At 37.9% G+C, this 15,234-nt stretch overlaps 1 protein-coding gene across 7 annotated transcripts in view; it reads right to left on the reverse strand.

The window, feature by feature from the left end:
* KAT6B (lysine acetyltransferase 6B) overlaps nt 1-15,234 on the reverse strand; it is a 161,225-nt gene that overhangs the window by 54,461 nt on the left and 91,530 nt on the right. For all 7 annotated transcript variants that reach the window (XM_072971267.1, XM_072971266.1, XM_072971264.1 and 4 more), the window contains exon 4: nt 3,549-3,657. In XM_072971267.1, coding sequence (XP_072827368.1) covers nt 3,549-3,657 — 109 coding nt within the window. The remainder of the gene's footprint in view (nt 1-3,548; nt 3,658-15,234) is intronic.

Consider the following 15,234-nt stretch of genomic DNA (forward strand, 5'->3'; position numbering starts at 1 on the left):
CACATACACAATCGTGGCTCGAATAATCCTTCACGTCTGTCTAACGGTATATAGTCACTGACAACTTCGCATCATCATCTCACTGGATTCTCACAACAACCCTGTGATGCAGGGTGCAGACGTCACCCTCCGAATCTCACCAGTGTGTAAAGCACACTCCACGGCCGGAAACCAGAAGAAAACTGGGACACCGCACTGGAGCCCCTTGCTATGTACCTCACGTCACATTTTTACCACCTGCAAATTTCCATTCGTTTTTTGAAAGAACTTTTAGCAGTAAAAACACTGTTAAAGAAAATACTGCCCATTTGCAGTATTTTCTTAAAAACAAGAGAAATTTCTAATTGGCTTTACTTTATGATGTAAGCAGAAGGAAACATTTATTACTTAGGCCTATGAAATCTAAGCAGTCTAAATGTGACATCATACAAAAGGTACGTCAGACAGAGGTGACTATAACCCAACAGGCACATATTGCAAACACATAAGAATGATCTTCCTCATGGGCTGCCGTCTAGATTTCCTTTTTTGGGGTTTTATACTGCTACGGGTTCCCCCACCCCCACATAAGCATCTTACATTCCTTTGAACATCAGAAACGGTCCAATTCAATTCCGAAACCAACGGACTCTGGATTGTTAAGACAGCAGCCATTTCCATACTGCCAAGCAGGGGAACCCGTCATTCTGTAATTCCTGCTTGAGACACTGGACTGAACCATGACAATGGGGCCCCCACCACTACTGGAGGATGCTGATGAGCCAGGCCAGCCTATAGTTTCTTCCCTATAATTACCAAGGTGTCACAACGTAGCATTGTAAGTTCAAGAATCTCCCCAAGCTCTCTAAGAAAAACCATATTTTATTTTGATCCTTCTATTTGAAGACTAGCAAATAACAAAGTCCACTCATCTGATCTACCAAATGAAGTAAATGTCTACGATGCACCTCCCCCTAAGTTAAGGACAATGGTTTTTCTTTCTTTTTTTTTTTGACTAAAGTAGCTAAATCCAGACTGGCATGGTACACTCAAGGGAAGATTAAGTGAACCTTAACACTAGTGCCAGATCACATTGCGGAGTCCAAAGGAGCACTCTGAGCCATTCTCCATCCTAAACAAAGGGACAGGATGACCCCAGGGCTTGAATTTCTGCCATGACCCATACCTCAACTCCAAAGCCTCTGGCTCGTTCTACCTGGATGGAGGGGGAAAGTCTGGCTCACAAAATGACTCTGGATAGAAGACAGCCTCCTCAATCTATTCTTCCCTATTTGTTAAAAGAAAAAAACAAGAGCATGTTTTTGAATACTCCTACACACCCTGGAAAAGCAAGAAACTTCAGGGAAAAAATTTTTTTCAGTGACCTCAAAGTGTAAAAGAGATCAGAATTCTCCTTTGGCAGGACTTCAATCTGGGGGAAATGAAGGGAGATTGGTTACATCAGAAAATCTAAGATCTACCTGTTTAGAATTACACCTTTATACCTTGTGAAAGAGGTCTTGAAGTTCTGATCTAGAAGATAATGATCTCTTATCAACTCAAGTAAGAGTATCACCAGAGGTAAGGAAATATATGAAGGGAACTTTTCTTCCCAGATTTAAGTACATCTTTAATCTGTCTAGGTGCCCAGACAAATAGATACTCAAGAAATAAAACCGTTAAGGGTGTTTTTAAGTACCACCTTAAAAATCACAAAGGGTAAACCCTAGACAAGTAAACACCATGAAATTGATCAGGCAGTTTCAGTATGAACCTCGTGAGAAAACCCAAAAGGTTCTAACTATAGAGTCCGAACTGATGACTAAGGCACTACCTCACCAGGATAAAACAAGGAGATTGTAGAATTGAACTTTATTAAACTGAACATACGGATAATGTTTCCTTGCCCTTTTGTCACTGTCCACGATAGTGTGGGCAGGTGAAAGAGTTTTAATGAATCTGTGAAGCCCATCAAAAAGACTGTCAGAAAGCATTTCTCAAGCAGAGTTTGAAATGTCTTATTTCCAAGGCTCTCCGCTCCTAGTCAGGTCCGGAAAGCTGCAGAACCATATAAGGCCTATCAAGTCAAGCCTTCATAGGAGGAGGAGGAATCCTTACACAACACTGCCATTCCTCAGCGTGGAATGGTTTCTCTAGCCAACCATCAAGCAGCTGTCATAAATGATGATAGGATTTTAAATTATGTGTAGCAATCAAGGATGACAATATCAAACATGCCAAACCCCACCAAAACAACAACAATAACAGAAACCCCACAATGGCTGGCACTACCCGAGTACAGTTACCAGAGCTGCTCTAGACCCTGTGCTACACTATTTACTTGTGCTCTATCCTTTACCTTTCATACAACCCACGAGGTCGGTGCTACCATTGTCTCTAGTTTTCTAATGAGGAAAATTGAGGTCAGAACGGTTAAGTAACTCATTTAAGGTAAAGGAGCTCTGGCTGGCTCTCAAGTTTGCTCTGAATCACACTATACTAAATCGACTTCCTGAATGAGAGCATGCTGTCGTGTGTTGCACGTTTGTTGATGTTTTTAAAGATTTAACTATAACCAGAGAAATGCTCGGTCATTAATTTAAAAATAATATTTCGGAGGGGGAGAGGTTTCAGTATGCTGGGGAAAGAAAATTTAAAGATTAACACAGAGATTAATTATTCAAAACCCAGTCACTGCCACTCACTTTGTTGAGATATATATACATATACATGTGCATATATATCTGTATATGGGTATGTGTCTGTATAGACACAAATACATATAACCATATACATCTCACCTGTGCAAACTATCACCTGCTTAACAAGAAGGAAGATTGGCTAGTAAGACAAATTCTTTTAATGTAAACACAATCTGACTTTTAATTTCCTATGCTGAGAAAAGGGCAGAGGTGACAGCAACCTGGAAAATGCTTTTGGGCATTGCAATTTGCCAATGGCCCAGTGTCCCTAGTCAGCAATTCCTTGATTTCAATATCACTTTCTGCCTTGACCACCCTTTACCTATCTTATTCTGGGCAATTTGAATTTCTTCTGTGCTGGATGATTTCTTGAGTCCCTCACTGCAGTTTCCAGAATACTGTCCACCCCTCTCAGTCACACAGAGCTGGGCTGTAATGATACGTTTTACCAGTAGGTGTCATGACCTGAAACACTACATATTCCAACCTAAGTATCTCTTAAACTGGGACTTTAGGTTATAGAAAACAAGTGACTCTAGCTGTATTCAGTTTGAAAGTTTAGAATTTTCTACCCTGAATTTACCTGCAATGTAAAATTCTCCACATTAAATTATCAAAGCTGGTATGAAACCAAAGTTTAATTTAAAATAATAATACATAACATTATATAGACATATATAACATTTTTTATGTCAGTACTAATATACTCACTTTTCCACCCCCTACCTGCATTTACTTTTTTAAATGTAAAACTTACACTATTACCAAACAATTGTTTTAAATAACATATACTGCTTGGATGGAGAGAAACTGCATGTGGCTATAATGGGGAGTCATTGCACACACATACAAAAGATGCCAACTTACCACTACTGCCACAGTCTGCACAAGACAGGAGTTCTTCCGGCTTCTTTTCACGATTTGATTCTTTTGTCCCCAAACAGAAGCTACATATTGGAATGGGATCAGCACGGGGCTATGACAAAATTAAAATGAAAAAAAAAACTGTTAGTTTTCCATTTCAAAATTAAAAACATTAAAATCAAAAGCTTCTTATGTATTTCTTTAACAAAGAAAAACTGCTGAATAAGGTATTCAGATCAACATTTCCTGCTAATAAAAAAACTCAAATTGTTTGATTCTAAAGTATTGCCTGAATAATGCATTTAAGTGTAATGTATAAGACTCGGAAGTAATTTTTAAGCCAATGAAAACTAAAACCTTTATGTATTAACTAACCTTCCTGAAACGAACATTAAGAGTTCATTTGAAACCTCAATCATTCCCATAATCTATATGCCTTATAGATATATAATAAATGGATTCATCTATTCGGTATTAAACTCTACAGATATCTAGTTAGACCAGATTGTTTAAACTTTATCAAATGTTTTAGTAGAGGTTAATATTATTAATCTAGTAAATATGACATAAAATACTGGTATGTTTTTATGTGACATAATAGCAGAGTTACAACTAAGCAAAGAAGTTTAAAATTCTGTGGGATCACTTAAGATGATCAAGAGACCATTAACGAGGCCTTCCTGGCACCAAGGTCTTCAAAAATAAACCACAGCACGCCAAACAAAGGAGATAAACTCTCAGTCTCTGACATTCCCACTTTAATAAAAGAAACAACAAAACATTTGTCTAACCCCCTAGCACCCCTTTAACTCTCACTAAGGAAACTGTTTTTAAGAGTGTATAAATCTGCGTAGATTTCAGTGCCGCAATTGTTATTTACGACCACCGGTGACACTGGTATTCCCATCTGTATGAAGAGTTGACTGTGCCTACAGATCTGGTCACATTATTTTGAACAGACAAAGCTGTATGAAAACTAAAATTTTACTGCCTACTCCAAGCTTCACACCTGTTGTCTGCTAGCCATCTGAATTTAACTATAATGTATTTATATTTGAATTTCATGAATCAAAAATTTAGGGCAAGAAAGCAGCATAATCACCAATTTTTTTAACTGTAAATTAAAAAGATTTTGCTAGGTCTAACTTTCTAAATATACATCAGCATAGAATAAAGTGCATTTGTTCAGCCACTTTATTCCAAACACTGAAACACTGCCTGATGCACAGTAGGCACTCAAGATATATTTGTTAACTATATAAAAATATATATTTGAATAAATGAAAGAAACCTATGCTAGTTTAAAAAGTCCTCACCTACAAGATAATATTTCAGATGGTTATGATTCCAAACAAACGTCTTGGTTCAATGTGACAACAGGCCATCAAAAACCAGAATCTATCTTATGACCATGCATTTGCGTAACTGTTCACTGTTAATTTCATCTTACAATATAATATAAATGTTCAGTATCTTGCCTTTATTTTTGGTTTAATTTGTCCTTTTAACATGCACAGGCTTTACTTTCTAAGGGAACTATGCAAATATATTTTTGTAGCCTCAGTTAAAAAGCTGAGTATAAAAACTGTACTAGGAAAACCAAAAAAGACAAGCTACAACAAATTGGTCATTGACTCCTGCCACAAGTTTTTAAATGCTAGATTATCAGCACCGCATAATTATGGATCCACAGTTATTACTTGCAACTGCTCAACTGCAGTACCTTGGGAACACTTTTGTTCCTTTAAATAGCAATTAAAAGAACAATCTGGTTTTCAAGTGACAACATTCCCCTGATACATTCTAGCTGAAACCCAGTCCCTGTACTAATGGGATTCCTGCTTTCATTTGATATAACAATGCTCAAGCCATTGCTGCCATGCTTGCAGTGATAAATAATTTACAAAATGTCACGTATCATTCATGCAACGAAACAAATCCAAATCTGCAATCCCATTTTTCTTTCCAAGATGGATTTTTAGCTGTAAGAAAGACGTGGCCATCAGCCAGCACTCATGCTCATTTTTCGTTTTTAACTAAAGGTAACACAAAGGACAAAGGTTGCTAGTAGTTCATGGCCAGAAAGACTGATGCCCCACACTCTGCTCAGTAATAGAAAGCGTAGATGATATCACTTCACGCTACATTCAAGTGAGCTCCACCATGCTGATGTATGCTCACAACCATTTATTTTAGGGATAACTATCTCACAATACTCTATAAAACCACTGCATTATACAGAAGTGTCTGCCCTGCTGAATTATTGATAATTCAAAGCACTTTTTGCTAACCTCAGTACAGCCGAGTCTAATTAACTTTAGAAAATTGTCACTTGTATGAAATGAAACTTTTACAGTAATGCATGTAAATGGGTCATGGAATTATTATGATTCACTATTCTCAATCAGACTACATATAAACTCTATCAAAAAATAATCCCTGGTAATAGAGTAAAATGGATTGCAGTCAGAAAAAGGTCTGAATAAACAGCAACTCAATTCTACCCAAGTCCACAGTAGACAAGTCATATTTAAGAGGTCTGAAAATGGAACCAAACATCTCCCAATTCAGCATTCCTTTCTTTGAAATGTCACAAAAGCACCTAACCTGTTGATCACATTTTCTTATCAACATGCCTGACTATTTCAATCTAATCTGGAGAATGGACACCCATGGAGAGGTTTAAATTCTGTAAACTGCTCAGGAAGCACTCCTTCCTTGCTCGCAGGTAATGGTCCCAGAGTAGCTGCGAGGCGAGAGGCCACTCATACAGGCGCTCACTTCACCTTAACAATCCTGCCAGGAATGTATATTATCACGCCCACTGTAGGAAAGAAACTGAGGATCTTAGAAGTGAGGTAACTTTTCCAAAGCTGCACAGGTTCAAGTGTGGAGCCGGGATGCAAATATAAGTCTGTCTGCACTAAAGCCCACTTCTCACCTTTACTATCTCCCCTCCCCTTCTCTCCTCTCTCCAGAAGAACAAATGTTTAAAAATTATCTTTCCATCAGCAGTGGTAACTCTGTACTAATGTGCTCATAATCTCTTTCATTCAATTTCTCCCATGACTAATGGCATATGTTTTCAAAACTATTTAAAAAGCAACCACTAATATGCCATAGATTATTTATTAATTACAATGGGGAAATAGTATCTTTACAATGGAAAAATCTGGTAGATACCTCCTTAACCAAGTCATCAAACCTATCAACCATTATGGGACAAACTGACACCTAAGAATGGCACTGAAGGACTCAGCACTGCCTGATCATGTTATTGCTGGAAACATCTACCCTGAATCTAATCATAAGGAGACAATGAGGCAAATCCAAATTTAGGGACATTCAGTAAAACAACTGGCCTGGACTCTTCAAAAAATGTCAATGTCATGTAAGACCCCCAAAAAGGGCAGCACCAATTTAGGCGACTAAAGTAGCATGAAAACTGAATATCATTTGTGATCCCTGCTTGGATTCCAAATTTTTAAAAATAAATACCTACAACTATGAAGAACATTATTTGGATAACGAGGGAAATCTGCACTAAATAGCAGATAATATATAAACTAGATTGTGATTATATAGGAGGATGTCCCTGTTCTTAGGAGTTATGTGTCAAAATATTTTGGAGTGAAGTGTCATGATGTCTGTATAACTTGAGCTCAAACAATGCAGGGGGTGAGTTAGGGAAAATCCTGTGTGTATTACTGTGTGTGTGCGTAGAGAGGGAGAGAGAAAGCAAATGTGGCAAATGTTAATCGTTGGTTAATCTACGTGAAGGTACATGAGTGTTCATTGCATTATTCATTCAAATTTTCTGCATGTTAACAATTTTCCAAACAAAACATGGGGGAGCACTATCAAAAAAAAAAAGATCTAGAATGCATTATTATATAGTTGGATTACAGCATTTATAAAATAAGTATCTCAATCCAAATACTGATTCACAGGAAACATGGAGGACAAAGGAACATATCAATCTACCTAGCAGAGGGATGCAAGTACCAAAACTCTCCAGGACAAATGATCCACTTTCTTCAAATAAATTAAAGGGAGACAGAGTGAGCGAGCAAGTTCTTACTTGTAGATATGGAAGAAGAACCAATAGATAAAGAGAGATTTAAAAGGCTTATCAGCCAACTTACAAGGTATAATCCATATCTTGATCGTGATTCAAATAAACTGTAAAACAAAATGAAATGGGATGACCTGTTGAAGGAACTGGGGCTAGTTCGCCTGGAAGAGACTGACGGGCGGGGAGAAGTGGGTGTCTTCATCCAGGGAGAGGGGTCAGACTTGTTCTCTTTGCCTCCAGAGGATAAAATCCAATAGGGGTTATTGTAAAGAGAGTTAAACTTTCCAACAGAGCTGTCCATTAATAATATGAATTTTTTTCTTGTTTATTTTTTATATTGTGGTAAAATATACATAACATAAAATTTGCCACCTGAACCATTTTTAAGTGCACAGTTCAGTAGCATTAAGTATATTCACAATGTTATACAACCACCTTTGCTCTCCAGGACTTTTTCATCTTCCCAGTCTCCATTAAATACTAACTCCCCACTCCCCACAGTCCCAGGCAACAACCCTTCTACTTTCTGTCTCCATGGGTTGGCATAATCTGGGTATCTCATATAAGTGGAATCATATAGTCTTCATGCGATGGATTATTCCTAAAGCAGCTGGACCCTCACCATAATCAGAAGAGGCCATGGAAGGGCTGGATGGACCCTAACAGGTTGGCAAGGATGCCACAGTGGACAAAAGAGCCTCCCGTGAGTTGGGGTCTGGGACATTCCAAAAGCCCTTTCCAGATCATATAGCTATGGTACCATGGCTGGATAATCTCTAACACCCTTCCCAGTTCAGCTCTTACTTTTTATTGCTTCTATAATACTTTAAAAGACGTTTTAAGAGTCTTCAGGACCTTTGATATCAAAATAAAATAGCCTCTTCTGAGGAAATGTTCTTTAAATCCAAGGCAACGCATTTTTTGTAAGTTTTATATTTGCTTATACCTACTTTTGTTTCTGCCCTGAAGGAAAAAACCATGCTTGTTAGTCTAAGTAACAGAGCAAAAAAAAAAAAAAAAAAAAAAAAAGTTGATGCATAGATCAGAGCCAGGGGCATCCAGGCTCACAACCTCTTTCTGACAATGACACAAAACGGTTTTTTGTCTCAATGGTCTCCATTCACAATGATCAGGGACCTTGACCTCTCTTCTCATAGTCCCCTATGGATTTATCTCCTGGAGTCATCTACAAAATTTCTCGAATCTACTTATAAAATATACACCATTTTAGTAATTCCAAGTGTTAAAAAGAACTCAGTGATTCTTCATTCATATATTCAAATCTGTATCAGGGAAAGACCTGCAATTTAAATTCTGTTGTCTGAGCCTCGGGTTCCCTCATTTGCAAAACGGCACAGGAATGCCCGTGCTGTCCAGCTCTGGGGTTGCTAAAGTTCCCACGTGAGTGAGTGAAGCACTTTGTAAACTATGAAGTTCTATTCAAACACTGTTACAATTATTGCAAAATTCACTCTGGCTATAAAAACAAACAGGCAAACAAAAAACTTTAAGCTTCAGGTCCTTAATAAACATCAGCGCGAGTGATTTGTTCTGGAGTTTAGGATTACCCTGTAAAAGACGGATGTTGAGCCCCCATGATAAATATTCATCTTAGAGGGGTTTCGGTTTTTTGTTTTTGATGAATAAATCAGGGAGTTCAGGAACAGGGCAAAAAATGCCTCCTCCTGATTTAACAAAAGGAAAGCTCAAAGGAAAAGAAAAAGAAGTCAAAGGAAGAAAAGCACAAATATATATAAAATCTTAAACAAATAATACCACAAAAGCAAACAGAGACGAATATAACTCTTTTACACCCCAGTATCAAATAGTTCATCTTTGGAGAATGTTCTCTACACTTAAGTTCAGACGACTCAACTCAGTAACTCCAAAACAAGCTGTTGGAAAGGGCTGTTTTATCTCTTCTGTTTGTCTAATTTGTACCTTCTTATCGTTTCGAGCTGAAATTTGAGGATGAGGCACTGCTCACCGAAACGTTTTTCTCAAGTGTCTCGCTTGTGCTGGACATGAACCCTGTGTGACAGGCCTGGTGGCTCTTCCTGTCTCCGTTTCACAGGTAAGTTAAAGCCTCCCTGCGGCTCACAGCTATTAAGACGGGGAGCCCAGCCTGCTGACTCCGTGTTCCCATGGTTGGTCCCTCACTTCCTTTGGAGCTGGATTCAGGTATCACCTTATCAGGAGGGCTATCCTTGACCATTCTTTCTAAAACTGCACTCTACCAGCATCACTCCGGCTCCTTCATGCCGTACTTTTATTCTTCTGCACAGCACTCAGCACTATCTGACATGTGAAGCATTATTTGTCTATTTTGTTTCACTTTACTAAACATCAAGAGGGCAGAGATTAGTTGCTACAGCTCCAGCCTCAAAGTACATTTGTGGAATAAATGAATGAACAAATGGTCAACAGACTGTTTTCAGGTTCAGAACTGGTTCCTCCGGTTTCACAGGTCCCAAAATACTGACTACTGTTCTTTATTTTAATGTATATCTTTAACAGCTACAAAATGAAGCAACCATCAATGGCAAGGCAGGTTTCATTACTGTATAAGTTGAATGCTTTTTTCATCCTCTGACCATTTGTAATAAATGACACTTATGTTTGGACATTAACTGTACTTCCTTGGGTAAAATCTGACAAGACAGAACCAAAATTTTAAAATCAGCTGGGAGGAAAACTGCTTCACCACTACCTCAAGTGCTAACTATTAAGGCTCACTCAGTAACAGCCACTATAGGTTTTAAGTAAGATAGATACGGGGCCACGCCCAGCTGTCAGTAACCCCCACACCCCCGCTTTCCCTCTCAAGAAATAACATGTATTTTTTTTTAAAGTCAAGGAAGATGAATACACTGCAGTGAAAGTGATTAAATTATTTTAAAAAGCATTAATCTGTTCAATCAATTTTTAAAAATATTTTACCAACTTTGGTGTTTTATTATTGGTAATGAATTATTTTCCACAGACTGTACACCCAATAGCACTGGGACAACAGAGGTTGAAAACTGTTCATGTTGTTTTTAGGTAACACACTAACTTTTTTTTTTTGGCCACTTCAGCACTCTGCTTGACACTTATAAAAAACTAGACTTCATTTCTTGCCACTTAACCCACTTATTCAACTGATCTTTGTCTGAACAGATCAAGCTCACTTCTAATTAGGATATAGATCATGCACACTCAGGAATTTTCCTTTACAGCAAGCTGCTTAAAATGTGGTCTTGGGAAATATACTAACTCTAAAAGTAGAGACTTTCTGTGATTATCTAAATCATTTTATTTTTTTACTAGTGGTAACTTGTTCCCATCAGCATGTGCTGGAACAGCGGTCAGTGCAGCCACTTCTCTGTAAGAAGGTTTGGTGAGCAGCACCCTTCATAGCAGCACCGGGGCCACTTCAGAGCCTCGGGGACCCAACAGAATTCTGTTCACAACAGGTCTGCCACCATTTTCTCTCCACTTGTGAACCTTTTTGTTTTATTCTAAGGCAATTCTGTCATGCATTTTGACCTGAATAGATGACTAAATAATTTCTTCCAGAAGATAACTGGAGATATACTTATTACAAGACTCTTCATAGGCAACAATTTTACCATAATTTTTCTCTTGCCATATAGATTTTTATTCTATCACCTCCCCTGCTCATTATACTCCTCTGTGGGTAATTGGTTCTGTGAGGGAGCAGTACATCATCCCCACTGGCTCTGGACTGAGTCTCTGTATTACTCAAGGCAAAAGGATTTATCGTTGCTAATGTATGGAGATCTTGAATGTGACTGCTGTATTTTACCCTCTTGTCACAGTCAAGAGGGTTCTCTCTATTTTAAGAGTGACAACGAGTAAATTAAATCTAATAAAATAAAAATATTTAAAAGCATCCCTACACATATCCATAAATACATCACTTCTTTTTTTCATTTAAAGAACCACCTAGAAACAAAAACAATATCCAATGACCACACACTGCGAAATTTCCATAATCAAAGGCTGATTCAGAAGTATAAAGTAATAAAAGCTTAACCACAAAGGAATAAGAAGAGAGAAGGGAAGATTTTCTAAGAAAATCAGTCACTATAGTTATCAATTTATGGAGCTAACTGAAATGCTCACACTGTATCCTGTAGTCTAGAACTTGTTCTCATTAGGCAGGTCTGCCATTTATAAGAGAGCTGATTAAGGAAAGCAATTCTGTTGGAAGGAAACACATCTAATCCTGCACACTGCATTTAATAGCGTCTCATTTGCTCTTTTTTGGGGCGGAGGGGGTTGTATAGATGAGGCCTACAAACTGGGTGGGGGGTTGGGCAATGAAATAACTGCCTTCCCCAGGGTCTTTAATTTCTTATCCGGACAGGGACTTGGCTTTTAAGATTTCATCTGACAGTCTCTCCTACACCCCTACCATTACAGACTGCAGATACTGCATTTATCTTCTTAAGAGGGATCAAAGTCTGATTCAACACAGCTGGAAACTCAACACATGGTTACAGGAAGTCAGTTTAGGATTCACAAACTATTTTCTTCAGCAAATCTGTCACAATATTAGCAATGTAATATAAACCCTACTCTAGATTTTGAAAAATGGAATTTTAAAATCAATTCATATTCAAGTGTCACAAATCTAATAGCTTCTTTTTTTTTTAGACTTTTTTTAAAGAACAGTTTTAAGTTCACAGCAAAATGGAGAGGAAGGTACAGAAATTTCCCCGATAACCCTTGCCCCCACACATACACAGCCTCCCCCACTCTCAACACCCCCGACCAGAATCATACATTTGCTATGACGGATGAACTTACACTGACACATTACTATCATCCAAAGTCCACAGATTACATTAGGGTTCTCCCTTGGTGTTGTAAGTTCTACAGGTTTGGACAAATTTATGATGACATGTACCTACCGTTACAGTATCATACAGAGTATTTTCACTGTCCTAAAAATTCCTCATGCTCTGCCAATTCATCTCTCTCTCCCCCTCTAACCCCTCAGTGATCATTAATTTTTTTTTTAATGTATCCCTAGTTTTGTCTTTTCCAGAATGTCATATAGTTGGGACCATACAGCTGGCTTCCTCACGTGCCCGAGGTCATCTGTTTTAATGCAGATGTGGTGCCTTATATACAACCCCACCCAGGCATGATGTGAATGTAAACATTCTTGTTACCAACTCCACCAACCTGCATTAACGTCTCAAAGACACAGGCAACTGAACTGACTGTAATTACACACAAACAGGGAAGGAGAATGAAGAGATGAGACACAGGTAGATGGATATTAACAAGCTAGAAAAGTCACATGGTAGGTAGTCACTTTCTTAATAATGCCATCACCACCATTGTCCCCTCCAACAACGTTCTGCATTCAGAGATTTACGTGGCAGTTCAGATCCTATGCACTATTCAACGAGTTACTAATATTTACTCAGCACCCAAGTATGCCAAGTATAATATAATTGGTATTTCAAGTGCTTGTCTTCCCAGAACCAATAAAAGTAGTACAATTCCATTATCATACTTAATTCTCAATTGCCCTGTGAGCACATTAAAGCATCTGGTGTACACAATTTCCATGCCCCTGACTTTTCTGTTTGTGTTTTCTTCACTTTCAGGCCACATTTGATCCTTTCAATTACAGTAGTCATAAGCAGCAGAAAGGGAGGGTTGCTTTGATATTTACTACCTGAATGTCAAGAGCTCTGACCTTGCTTTTTTGGACTCTGCCCTAAATCTTTTTGTGGTGGAGGTTCTAGACCTACTACTAATGCTTTAGGCCAGGCACCAACCTAGCACTTACATGAACTGATCACTCTCTGGTCTTCTAACATCACTGCAGGCTGGGCAGGAAGGGCATGGAACATAAGCCCCTCGCCTGTCCATGCAAACTACAGCAAGGCTGGGAAGAGAAACACCAGCAGGACAGGCTTTCCCCCAGGGCAAGGATTTTTAAGCTCAACTTCCTAGAACTTCAAGAGTACAGAAACCTAATAACGGGCATACAGGAGGCAGAAGAAAGCTCTATATTTTTGTGAATTTTTTTTGCATATTTTAAGTCAAAGTTTAGTACACTGTGAGCTCTCTGAAGAAGATCCTTAATCTTAATTACTACACACCATAAAGAACTATATACACTGTTGATATTTGATAAGTATCTGTTGGATATATAAATGTAACATTTCACAGACTTGGTACTTTCTCATCGTTTTCTGAATTACACTCTTATTTTAGTATAAATGGCAAATAAAAAACTAATGGAAAGGCACATGATATGAGGGAAAATAAACACTTCAAATGTTTGCCCATGTAGAACCTTCACATTACATCCACCTCATGTACATTTTTAAATTGTACCATTTTGACCATTTTTAAATGTAAAGTTCAGTGTAAAGTACATTCGCAGTGTTGGACAACTAAGTTTAGGTATATTTTACATCTAATGGAATGTACAGTTCATCGAGTTTTAGTTTTGTCAATTGCTTTTTCTATATTATTAATATGATCATATACTGTTTAGAATATTAAGTCAATCTTGCATTTCTGGATAAACCCCATTCTGGATAAACCTCATAATACGTTATCCTTTTTACGTATTTCTGGAGTAGATTTACTAATACTTTTTGAAAAATTTTTGTGTTTATGTTCACAAGGAATACTGTTCCATAGTTTCCCTTTTTTGCAATGTCTTTGGTTAGTTTTGGTATCAAAGTAATGCTGGTCTCATAAAATAAATTGGGATGGGTTTCCTCCTACTTCCTGAAATAATCTGCATTGTTAAATGTTTGACAGACTTCACCATTAAAGTTGTCTGCTGACTGAGTCTGGAGTTTTCTTTGTAGCACAGTTTTAAAATTATAAACTCACTTTCTTTAATAGATACACAGCTATTCAGAGTTTCTATTTTGTGTGTATGTGTCAGCCATGGTGATCTGGGCATTCGAGGAATTTTCCAATTTCATCTCAGTTGCCCAATTTATTGGTATAAAATTGCTCATAATATTCCCTTATTATTCTTTTTTATGTCTCCAGTGATATCCCCTCCCATTCCTGGTATTGGTAAATCGTGTTTTCCCTTTATTTTTTGATTGACCTACCTAGAGATTTCTGAGTTGTATTGATATTTTCAAAGAATCACCTTTTATCTATCCTATTTACTTTCAGTGTTCTTTATATGAAGAAAAATGTTGATTTTTATGCAGAAAGCTGATTTGTTATCATCACTATCATTATCATTTTTACTCTACTACAACAGATAAAGCCATGTGGTTATTCAGAGCAACACTCTCTTTTCCTTGGAATGAGAGCAGAGGTTCTATGCACTCTACTCTGGTGCCACATCCACTCCTGGGAGGCTGGGGACAGGGAGAGGGTAACAGCTGCTACTTTAGTAGAGGAAGAATCCTACCAAGAATTGCTCTCTGCACAGTGGTTCTTAACCAGGTGTAAACATCAAAGTCATATGTAGCTTTTTTAAATTGTACACGCCTAAGCCACACCCGTGCATTTTGATTCAATACGTCTGGGGTCAACTTAGGCATCTTGATTTTTCATAAGCTTCAAGGAGATTCTCATGGTACCCAGGATGAGAATCACAGCTCTGAA

This window comes from Vicugna pacos, chromosome 11 (assembly GCF_048564905.1).
Source record: "Vicugna pacos chromosome 11, VicPac4, whole genome shotgun sequence".
Lineage (NCBI taxonomy): Eukaryota > Metazoa > Chordata > Mammalia > Artiodactyla > Camelidae > Vicugna > Vicugna pacos.